The sequence below is a fragment of the Catharus ustulatus genome, chromosome 10 (assembly GCF_009819885.2).
Source record: "Catharus ustulatus isolate bCatUst1 chromosome 10, bCatUst1.pri.v2, whole genome shotgun sequence".
NCBI classification, from domain to species: domain Eukaryota; kingdom Metazoa; phylum Chordata; class Aves; order Passeriformes; family Turdidae; genus Catharus; species Catharus ustulatus.
This window is the reverse complement of record NC_046230.1, coordinates 10,342,432-10,354,858: the sequence shown is the minus strand read 5'-3', so window position 1 is coordinate 10,354,858 and position 12,427 is coordinate 10,342,432. Positions and strand designations below refer to the sequence as shown.

The 12,427-nt window shown below is 44.8% G+C and overlaps 1 protein-coding gene across 8 annotated transcripts in view; it reads right to left on the bottom strand.

The window, feature by feature from the left end:
* Positions 1 to 4,192, bottom strand: part of AGFG1 (ArfGAP with FG repeats 1) — a 36,285-nt gene extending 32,093 nt beyond the window's left edge. For 7 of the 8 annotated variants that reach the window (XM_033068176.2, XM_033068177.2, XM_033068178.2 and 4 more), the window contains exon 1: positions 3,979 to 4,192. In XM_033068176.2, the coding sequence (XP_032924067.1) occupies positions 3,979 to 4,145 (167 nt within the window). In that variant the 5' untranslated portion in view covers positions 4,146 to 4,192. Of the gene's footprint in view, positions 1 to 3,974 lie in introns of all 8 variants that reach the window. The other variant, XM_033068181.2, reaches the window with a different exon arrangement.
* Positions 4,193 to 12,427: the final 8,235 nt, after the last annotated feature.

The window sequence follows — 12,427 nt, the reverse complement described above, 5'->3', positions numbered from 1 at the left end:
CATGCTAACACAATCACCTTCACTCTAGCACTGTTTATTTACACTATTTTAATTTCTGCTAAACTTCCTCTAGGGAAAGAACAGTAACTCATCACCACTGCACAGAGATGCTACAGTTTGTTACTAATCTATCTGCCATCAAATATTTCTATCTGGCTGATGCAGAAGTCCCCTACCCACGAAAATTTTAAATTTAAAATTTCAACTAAGACCATCACATGCAGCCAGAAGAAGGCCAACAGTTGTTAAAAAATAGCATAAAAGGGCTTTAGCATTTCTCAAAGTACCTATTATGTTCTAAACATTCCTTGTTGCTGAACAAGAGACTTCCTAAGTAAGTTGGGAGGGAGTCAAGAGGGTGGTGAGAGAAAGCCTTAATTATCACATCAGCAGATACAAAAAGGAGTCAAGATTTAATAAAAAAAATCATTTAACAGAAAACATGTGCAAGTGGACTCAAACAGGGATACTTTCCACTGGAGAACTGAAAAACATGTTCTTTTTATCAAAGTTGGGAGCAGGTTGACTGCAAGTGGTACAGAAGCGCTTGAAAGCAGAGATGCACAGACAGCTGAGATACAAGGCAGATTTGATAAGACAAAGGGAAGGATGTCATTGTCAGCAGGCCACATGGGAGCATCCAGGAAAACAATAGTCATAGCTACCAACATAATCCTTTGAATCAAAGGACTTCTGTCAAACTAAAATAATCTCCCTGCCAACATTTCCCGAGATGCAAGTTTGCTCTAATAGAGAAATCTTGCCGTGGTGTATGACTGTAATCCTTGACCTGAGCACACTGCTCCTCCAGAGCAATCTGAAATGATCGTGTGGATAACTCCATATATCCTATATTCTCCTACACACCAAAAGTTGAATTACCTTGTGTGATGCTAGCACACTTCTTTTGCCCACACAAGTAATTTAAACACAGAGGACAAGTGGAAGAGGAAGCAAATTCACATCACTGTGCATTAAATTTCTCCTGTATGCACCATTTTGCACACCAAAACTTCTGCTCTGGTAAACCTATCTGATCACTTAAACCCCAGGTACTAAGGAAAAAACCTCCTGTCATTAACACTTCTGACTTGACAAGACTCACCTTTAAGTCAGAAAGATTTTTTAGCAAAGCCACTAGCTGTTCTTGGCACCATACGAACAAGTTAGTAGAGGGAACAGCAGGTTTTTAAAGCTAAGTCTAGTAATACATAGCATCACTCTTTTGATGCACATGAAATACTTAAGGGAAATTCAGGATGAATCCAGAAATAAGATTCTGGATGTGAATAGACAGTCTTTGCCAGAACAATGAATAAACACTTCAGAAAACTAGTAAAAAAAGTTGTACTACAGTTTTAAAGACTTCAGTGTTAACTGTATCTAGAATAACGTGCCTATTTAAGATGATATTGATGTTATTAATCACTTTTAATTAATTGAGAAACCTTTCAAAAGGAGATTTTAATCAACTAGTATTTTAATCTTGCATTGGGCACTTCATACTTGAAAAAACTAGTCTACTTGACTCCAAGAATACTTCCTGTACCAGATTAGAAAAAAAAAAAAACAATTAAAACAAGAAGCAATGCATGTCATTCACACAGCATATAAACAAGATAAAGTACTAAGATTATTAAAGCCTTACAGTAAAGCAAGTACTACAAGGCAGAACACAAACAGCCATTAAAAACTACAGAAGCAGCAGTACTTTTCTATTTGCCATTATGTGGTTTGTTCCCAAGTCATTTCCCTACACCGTGGAATTCTACAGTGAAAAGCATTTGGAAATAAATAAGTTGTTTGAAGAACTGTTCTGACAGAAGTGTTAAAAATAAATTTCTAGTTATGAAACAGACATGACCTACACCAAGTCTCATCACTAACAGAAACATCCCACTGGCTAGGTGTTAACCAATGCATGTGATCCTGCACACACAGTTTATGGAAGTTTATCCAAGTTGACATGAAAGGATGAGTCCAAATTTATTTTAGAGGGAAGGTGTATGTCCTCTTATCAGTCGTTTACCCCAGCTGTAAGTGTAGGTGTTACTAGCTGTAAGAACCAAACATGTTTGTGGTTGCTTTTTTACAGCAAGACAAAAACACTGCACATTTAGAATGAAAATTGCATTTTACTGGAATACCAATATATTAACCATATTTTTGCAGACAGTCCTCCTAGTAACAAACAAATTATGGTAAACTTAACACCAAGTGGCAGCTGTCCCCTGCTTACAAGCTGGCTGTACATCCTTCTGGTTGCTGTAAATTGGACTATGCACTTTAGTAGTCCATACCTCCCAGCCAACAGATAAAAGGAACAGACTCTTCTGAACCCACGCTAAGCATCTCAGCAGCATTCACAATATATTTGTCTATTAAGGCTAAGAAGCCTGAAAAATAAAGACAAACACTCTCATGGTGCAGCTTTATCATGCTGTCAGTTTAACCCAGTAAGAACATGTGCAACCATTAAATAAGCTCAATGCAGTAGCTTAAAATAGTTTCACATGCCAGTACAAATAAGTTTGCTAAGAGAGCAAACAATAGCCAGAGCTGGCTGACTGAATGGCATGTATGTGTGAAAAACTAGAGACTCTTTTCAATTTCACAACTTACATGTATTTTCTGTATTTGCATCAAGTCTGTTCAGAAGCCTACATAAAGTAGAAGTAAAAGAACCTCAAGTCTAATTAGCTGTCTCTTAGTATAAAAGGCAGTTTGCTCCATGGAAATTCAGCAAAGAACTGACATATTTGCTGTATTTTGCATTTCAACGTAATTACCAACTTTGTTCTAAAACACCAGACCTCACCTGGAAGGGCTGTTTGAGGTAGTAAGGGGACAGAAATTAGTTCAAACTCCTGAATTGCTTTTATGAACTCAAACCCTTAGAAACACCTATCTGTATCCTTTGACATACTATTTATTACTTCTTTGGTTGCTCTTTGATTCTGTTCCATTCCATTAGCACAATTAGCTACAGAATCATATAAAAGCAAACAGATATAACTAACGAGACAGCAGCACTGAAGACAGTGGGGTCTCTCCTCCAAATTATGAGTATGTGACTGAAATTCACAACTGACTAACCTCAACTCCTAGTTTCATACACACTATCTCTGAGGAGGATAAGTGGAAAAGGGAGGAGTAGTGGGGAGGTCCATACAGGAATGAGGAACAGGAAAAATGCAATCACTTTATCAGAGCCAATCCCTTTCCAAGGTTTATATATATAGTTTGAAGGAAATAGTCGATGTAAGAAACAAAAAAAACCCAGCCACCTTGTACTTTTTTTATCAAGTCTCTTAAACCATTGGGCCTGGAGTTTATCGACTAAGACAGAGCTTAAGGAGTTGTCTTACAAACTACCACCAAGCAGAACCCGATGCACATAAAGCTATGCTGGTGGTTCAACTTGACGTTAAAGTAATATCTGTAAACGTATTCACGACAGGGTTAGTATCCCAACATGTTCAAGGCTGTCATGACAGTGAACTGCTCAGCCACGTGCCCCTTCCCTTTCCATAAGTACTGTCACACACTAGTTTAATTAACCACCCCTCCGACACGTCCGTGGGGTGGTGGCGCTCCGGCTACCCGTGCGCGCTCCCCCTACGTGCCGGAGAAACCTCCCCAGGATCACGTCCGGGCCGCGGGGCTGCCGTGCGCCCCAGCCCCGCCACCTCCGCACCGGGGGCTCCGACGGGGATTTCCAGCGAACGCGCCCGGGAAAGCCTCCCGACGGCCTCCATCCCTTCCCCTCCCCCGGCGAGCCCCCCGCCCGCTGCTCTCCGACGTGGCCAAGCCGGCAGCAGGAAGGCGAGCGCAGGGGAGCGGCGGCGCAGCGAGACCCGCGGCGGGGCTGCACCGCCCGGCCGCCGCCGCCCTGCGGACACGGCCCCCGGCGGCCGGGGGCGGAGGTCACCGGTGCCGGGGGAATGGAGCCGGCGGTCCCCGCCCGCACTCACTCACAGGATGCCGGAGCAGGAGGTGCACACGAAGCTGCCCACGGTCATGTCGGTGTAGGTGGGGCCCCGTTGGTCGCAGTCGAAGCACTTGCGGTTGGGCGGGAGGCTGCTCATCTCCCGCAGCAGCTTCAGGTGCTTCTCCTCCTGCTTCCGCTTGGCGCTCGCGGCCATGGCCCCGCCGGCGAGGGACGGCCCGGCACGGCGCCGGGCCCCGCTCACACCCCGGCGGCGGCGGCGCTCCGGGGCTCGGCCGGCGGGAGAGGGGCCGGGCGGGCGGGGGGGTGAGGGGAAGACAGGGGAGGAAGGGGCGGGGAGGGCACAACCGGCGCCTGCCGGCGGGCCGGTGCGGAAGCGCGGTGGCCGCTAACGCGGACCGGCAGCCCCGAAAAGGAGGGAGCGGACGGGGGCCGCGGCTCGGGGGAAGCAGCGGCGGCAGCGGCGGCACCGGGCCCGGGGCGGCGGAATGACGAGCCCGGGCGGAACCTGCGCGACACCTTTATGAGCTCAGCGAGGAGATGGCGGCGGCGGCGGAGCCCTGCGCGCCCGCCGGCTGCAGCGCCCCCTGTCGCGGGGGAGGACGCACCACACCCTCTCCCTCCCCTCGCGCCGCGACCCCGGCCCGGGGCGGCGCCTCCGGCGGGGCCGAGTCACCCCGCGTGACCCGAGGGGCGGGCGGAGAGGGCCGGGGGGTCAGTGCTGTGGGGAATCCCCATGGAAAATGTCAATAAGAAGTGAGTGCAGTTACAGTTTTCTCGGGGAGGGAAGGATGCGCGGGGTGCTCGGGGCGGGCTGCTCCCCTCACACCACGGGGCGGGCGCCAGGCAGTTCCCCCCGCCCCACAGCCCCTCGTGGGCGGCGGGCTCAGGCCGGCTGGCGAGAGCGGGAGGTGCTCCGTGGAAGAGTGCCCACCTGCCTCGTCCCTGCCCCAGCGCTGCCCGTGCCCCTCTGCGTCCCCAAAGTCGGGCCGTGCAGTCCGGAGCGTGGCGAGAGCGGAGGCGCTGCCAGCCCCGGCTTTGCTCCCGCTCGCAGCCCGGCAGCGGGGCCTGGCGGCGGGGGTGAGCCGGGGGACGGGCTGGGGGCCCAGCTCCTGGGGATCCTCAGGGCGGATTGCAGCAGGCAGCGGAGCTGTGGGGAGAACACCTTTCTTGGGACGGAGGTGAGAAATGCACGGTTTTCCTTTCGGAATTTGGTGCCCGGCTGGTAGTTCCCCCATCAGGGGACAGAGCAGAGCCAGCAGTCACGTCCATCTGGTACCCGAGAGGAAACCCCTGATCCACAAAACACCTGTTCGTTCCACACAAAGATGCCTAAAGGAATACTTTTCAACAGTATGTGAAACCAATGTAAAAAAAAAAAAAAAGCAAAAAAAGTCAATGCACTTTATGTTTCAGTGATTTCATTTACAAAACACCCCAGCAACACTATGTATGATTAAAATCTTTTAAGGTTTAATGATTCCTAATACTATGTATTTAGGGTCAAGTTTTGTGCCCCTGACGTCAGTACACATTGGAGCAAGATCTGATACACTGTTTTCCTCATAGTTTTAGTTAAGAAATCGAGGACTAGGTGTTCAGCATCAGTAATCTGTCCTTCCTCTTCTGATTCCTCTGGATGTGTTAATTTACATGAGCTGATCAACCAGTTCTAAGTTTGAAACACAGAAGGCAATGGTCTAATTATTTTCCTAGTATATGGATGGCAGGAGCTGTTCAAAGTGAAAAATAAACATCACTAAATAATCACCAATGCTTAAATAGCATTCTTAAGAGTAAGCAGGAAATATTTCCAGTCTAATAAGGACCAAATTCTCACTGCTTCCTCTAATTTTTCACTTCTCTATGAAATGCTGATATTCTTGTTATTCAGAAGGTTTCATTTATTTTACCTCTTACAAAACATGCTAACATTGTACCTTTGCCAATGACCTAAAGCAGATGACCTAAACTTGGAAAAAAAAAATTGAAGGTTAAAAAACAAGTTGGTTTCTTTTTTCCTGGAAAATCCTTTGGAGAGCAGTGATTGGCCACACACCTGCTGCAGCAGAGGGTTGCTTCATGCAGTCAGGTTTTGTTTCAGCCAGAGTCAAAGGTGGTTTGTAACTGAAGCAGGAACATGCAGCTTCCACTGCTCAAGTCACGACTGCTCTCACGTGGATGTCACACAGGAACAGCTGCTAATAAAAACAACATCACTGTCATTGACATTGTCATTGTCAGTAAAATGTGCAACTGAGCTCCCAGGGAAAATCCCAGCACTGTTTAAGTCAATCAGATAGTTCAGTAGGAACCTTCTGGCTCCAATTTGCTTTGTGAAGAAACAGTTCTGCCACTATTCTGGTACCATTCTGGCATTAACCTATGTTAACATTAATGTGGTGTAGAAAACACTTTTTCTAAATACAAAGCTTCTCCATTCTGTATCTTATAGAGCAAATTTACCCCAGGAAACTACAGAATGAGGCTTCAGGGGTGTGTGAGGACAGACCTTGTTACAAATGACATCTGAGGGATTCAGGTTCTTGTAGAGCCTGTGGGCACACCTGCTCCAAACCTTGCATTCCTACAATCAAGTACCTAAATCTTACCCTCCTGTTTCCCAGGGAACTGGTGCCTAAGGAACACAAGGCCCTATGTATAACTGTGTGTGTGTTAACTGTTGACACAAATGGATCTAAAAACTGGCTATGATAACTGCCAGCCCTGTTTCATCTCCCCACAAGCAATAACATAACTTGTGCTCCTCTTCCACTCCTGCTTTTTCTGTTTCTTGCAGCTAGCATTAATTCCCTCAAAGCAGGTGGCCTGTGTTTTCTCTAAATCACTAAAGATCCACAAATAATCCAAATAAAAATACTGCTCTTCGGTTTTACTCCTTGATTTTCTTTTTCATTACATACTTTTCCTGTTTCTCTACACCAGAACCTGAATTTCCTGCAGCTTCTCTGTCCAAATTTGTTCTTCGGACTTGTACAGTTGGAAATATACTGGCCAGCTGTTTATTCCAAAAAGTGCTTAATCCCTGCTGTACCCGCTTCAGCTTTTAGCATTAAAATTAATTTCTTAACCAAAGGTAAAACAATTATTTTTTTATGCTTGCAACATTTCTCTTTACATAAGAAACAGAATTAAATATTCCAGTCATGGGTAATAATATCTGAAAGATGTTGCTTTGGTAAGCTATTAAATATGGGCCAATAGGGTATAAATTATAATATACAAACACATAATCTAGGGGATTTATTGTCAGGACCAAAAGAAACAAGAGTCTCAGAACGTACGTTTGGGAGATGAATAAGACGTTCTCTGTTTGCCACTAGGATTGAGGTCAATAATATCCACTTTAAAGCAATTAACCCAGCAGGATAAGTGACGTGAAAATTATCATGCTGAAAGGCTAATGGGCTATTAAATCCATCTTGCTTCACCACTGATGGGCATACAGAATTAATCCTGGGATTAGGTATATCGGATCGGTGGTAAACTGCTACCTCAATATTTGGATATGAAGGGTTTTCTGAAAATGCTAGGAGAGCACACAGCCAGAATGTTCACTCATATGCTATTCAAGGTTCAGTCCACTGAGCAAAAATTAACATGCCTGTGTCTGGCCTTATTCAAGCAGTAGCTTTTTATTAATGAATAGATTTTGGCAAGAGAACAGAACAAGAGAAAGTCACAGTAATGGTTATATAAATCATACTGCCTGTTGACATTTCAATCTGGACAATTCAGTGCACGAAAATGGTCAGACAAATATGATTGAATCACAACATTATCTTTACTTGCAATGCCATTTCCCTTGGACACTTCCCACCTACTGCTGTGACATTAACATACTATAAAAAGGTAAATGATGGAAAGCCCTGCCTTTACCCTTAACAGCTGTGAATAAGAAACTGACCTCACAATAAAGAGAAAGGCACAGTCACATCATCCTGGGATTTTTGTTTAGTGGTCTGTATTTTTTTAATGTCATCTTTTATTTGTGTGACATACACCTGATTCATTTGGAGTAATATGGAGTAGGAAATGATTTTCAGTCACCATATGATTCTCTTCCTGCTTTCTAGACTGGCCAGTGATGTTGAAAGGTTATCAATATTTCAACCTTGCCCCTTTATTTGACACAGTTCTTGCATTTCCATCATGCCTTCAGTGCACAAGATCATATTCCAGTTTGTAATCACAGACTAGGCAGTGGAAAGAACATGCCTATATACAGTTGCAGTGAAGGCAAAATATCTGTCATAGGAATATCTTGTACGCAAGGCAAATGCATTTAATTTTTAAGTTCATCTTTACAGTACATTTATTTTTAGAATACGTGCCAATGTTTCTATTGCAGTTTTTTGTTTTATATTGGTTTATTATTAATCTATAAAACCCTGTAGTTGAATGATGCTTTGTAAGTGGTCACAGAAGTTTTGCTAAAATTCATGCATCTTTTCAGAGGAACATTCCACAGGAGAGTAGAACCCTTTAAACCACAGAGTATATTCATATTTGATCCTGCAATAGAAAAAGAATGGTAATTCATATAATGTTTTACATTTGCTGGAACATCCCACAGGAATGTTGGCAATGCACAAGGCAGCCCTTTCTTCTGTGGGTAGAAGAAAGAAGTTGTGGAACTGATATGAATAAAATTCCAAGGATTAAAAAAAAAAAAAAACAACAAAAAGACTGCCCACCAAACCACCACCTCCCCCCAAAATCAGCTTTAAGAGACCAATGTGAAAGGCAGAACTTGATGGTGATAAGATAGTTCAACACTTCAACTCTTTTGGTTCTAAATTAGAAGAGGGACAGAATCTAAACAGACATCTAAACCCCAACAGCTTCTGTAGTATTGACTACATAAAGTACTGAACCAGGAAATGCTCTCCCAACTCTGAGCAGGAACAACTTAATTTTCACATTAAAGTTTAAAGACTTAAGTTATTTCTTGACCTGTAAATGAGATTTGTATTTAAAGCCCAATGTATTTTGAAGTTCAATTCTTCAGTACCTTTTCCACTTGATGAGCAATTCCTGCCTGTTTTCTGTAAAACTCCCATGGGAATGAAGAGAGGCCTTCGTTGCTTTCCACTAATGAATCTAAATTATTGATTAGTCAGTCTAATTTGTGGAAACTGCTATTGGTTAGTGCTGTCTTAGAAGTGCCTTAGATTGAGCAAAAATACATACAGGTACAGTAATTTCACGAATACAAGCCGCACCAATTTGACCAAAATTTTGGTGGAAACCCGGAAGTGCAGCCAATATTCCGGGGCGGCTAATACATTAACAAAATTCTAAAAGCTGCCAACACGGAAGTGAGAGCCCGCGGCAGCCCCAAGCCAAGCTGGAGCCCGGCCGGCCCCGGCAGAGGTGGGAAAGCCTGGCAGAGGCGGGGCCAGCAGTGTGGGGGCGGGCGGCTGAGCCTGAGCCAGCAGGGCGGGGCAGGGGGGCGGCAGAGCCCGGGCCAGCAGGGCGGGGGAGCCTGGGAGAACTGGGGCTAGCAGTGCAGGGGAGCATGGCAGAAGCAGGAAGGCCGGCGGGTGGGGCTGCCTGGCAGCGGGGGAAGCCCAGCAGAATCGGGGCCAGCAGCATGGGGGAGCCCGGCGGTGCGGGGGCCTGCAGTGCCGGCCAGGGCGAGGAAACGCGGCGGCGGTGCAGACGGGAGGGGGCGGCCGGCGAGCCTGGCAGCGGCAGCCCTGCCGGCGGGGCGAGCGAAAGCGGCGCTCGCGAACGCGGCGCTCGCGAAAGCGGCGCGGCGCGAGCGGGCGCGGCGCTCGCGAACGCGGCGCGGGGTGAGCGGCGAGCCCGGCGGCGGCGGCGGCAGCCCTGCCAGCCGGGCGAGCGAACGCGGCAGCGGGGCGGTGCTGACGGGAGAGGGGGGCCAGCGAGCCCGGCGGCGGCGGCAGCACCACCCGGCCAGCCCCGCCGAGCCGTGGCGCTGAGCTGGGCCACCCGGCCCCGTCGGCAACCATGAGCGGGCCGAGCCTGCCTGGCCCGGCCCCGAGCCAGTAAAGCCCGCTATGCCGCGATCCTGTTACTAATTGGCCAATTTGTGAAAGCTGCGCACGGATTCTCGCGACGAACGAAAGTGCGGCTAATATTCGGGGTGCGGCTTATCTATTGACAAAGACAGCAACATTGTCGAGGCACCGGGGATGCGGCTTATAATCCGTGCGGCTTGTATTCGTGAAACTACTGTAATTTCACAAAGATCTTCAGTGAGGGAAAGAATATTAAAATAGGAGAAAGAGCATATCCAGCCAGTGTTCTTTTGTTTGCCCACAATTTACAAAACTCACATATTCTCCTTCATACTTCCCTAGAATTTTATTTTTATAAACATTACTTTGGGGCTGATTTGGGGAACACTAGACTAAAATTAACTGTTCTGAGTGGACATCTTTCAGTGCTCATGGTAACTCTGAAGCAGTGTCTACAACTGGAATCTAGAAAACAGGTCCATAACTTTCTAATTCTCTAAGCAACCTGATTATATAAAGAATGAAAAAGGACAAAAGGAAAGAAAAAAGATGCAGTCACAGTTCCCAAGACAAGTAATGAAATACCTGTCACACACTGCATGATCTGAAACACTGACATTGTACATCAGTGACTCCAGTGTAGTAATATTTGAGTCTTGCCTGATAAACAAGGTTTTACACACTCCAGTGCACAAATCAATGACTATAACAAGTGTCAGAATAGCTAAACATCATGGAAATACCCATTTGGACTTGAAATGGGATGAAAAAAACCAGTATCTTTGAGTAAAAATTGGAGCTGGACATAACAAACGAGGAAAATATAGGAAATAGAGCTTTTAGCAGTCAGACATTGAAGAATACAGGAGATAATCTTTGTCATGTGGATATGGGAAAATTAAGTTTTTCAGTCATCCCATTTCTGAAAGAAATAGAGGACAACTGCAAAAAGAAAACCGATTCTATGAACTTCAGTATAATGTTTCTCACTCCTGTAATTTTAAAGTCTGAGATGTTGTCACCAAGATTTTTTTTCCATTAATCTTTGAGAATTTGTCTCATTCAAACTGCAGAAAGAAGGGCTTTATGACTGGTAGCAACAACAGATAAAAGTAAAAGCACTAACAAGATGTACAGCAGGCAAAAAGATCCCCCAGAGAATGTAGCACAGGCTCCTGCAGCTGCAGAGAGCGGATATGGATAATCCCTGGTAGCTGCAAATACTCTCTTAGGAGAAGTTTTCTACAGGAGAAGCTTAATCTCAATCCATACATGGGAAAAATAATGCTAAACCTGGTAATGGTTTAGCACTTTGTCTCCATGTCGTTTTCTTCGGAAGTACAAAAACAAACCTTCAGATTGTTGTTTAGAATAACTGATTTATCGAGAAAAATGAATCCCCTGCCACTCAGGCCTCTTGTACCTTCTTCTGTACAGCAAGAGCACCTGCAGTGTCTTGCCTTGAACTGTGTTTAACACTGCAAGCCATACTTGTAGTTACAAACAGCTATAAAAAAATTAAGCTTTCTTTGAAGAATGCATTCTCTGGTGAAGTGGCAATGACAGACATGTCTCTTGGAAACAGTGTGTGGGAATTTAAGCTGAGAAGGTTGATTTTGAAAGCATTTGTCAATTAGAAAAACTCTTTTTTAACCAGGAGATAAAAAAGAGAAGTGCTTATCTTCATGTGACTTAATCAAAATGTCTCAACATGAAAAAGAAGCATTTTTCATTATGCGACAGGAATATTTAATCTTTACTAGTTACATGTTTAAATAAATTTTTAAAAATAATTTTAAAAAACTACAACACAACCAAAACCCAACAACAAAACAAACACCAGAAACAAATGAATAATCATTGGTGTGTTGTACATAGTAACATTCCATGTACTGTGTTTTGGAAATGGGAAAAGAGAAAGTGTTCAGAACATTATGACAACCTGAATAGAACTAAACCTTGCTTTGGTTTGTGGACAAGGAAGAGAATTAATAAATACTCTGAAACAGCACAGTGAATGAAAAGTTTGGGATAACAGCAGAAGAAATAGCAGTGCCTAACATAAACAGAGGAATTTGAGAAATACACCCCTGATGTCCAAGATATTTTATGTAAATGGAAAAATACAACCTACTAGCAAAGTCCTGTGGGCTACCATGGATGAGGAAAATTGGTGGGGAGACAGAACCTGACAGTTAATAGATCATCACAAATATGGAAACAAAAGTATTACAGAAGCTGTTAGGGAAGCATAGTATTTCTCACAAAGTAGGACTTTTAATCATGTCTCCTGTAATTGCTAGAGTTTGTAACCCTGTTAGTATAACTTTTTTAGATCTCCCTTCTCAGTTTACCCCAACTTTCCTAAATTATCAAGATCCACTTTATGAATACACAGAGGTTTTACATCCTGCTCTTCTTTGTATGTGGTTGTTTCAGACCCCAGTGCTTTACTAATGAAGGTCCAGCT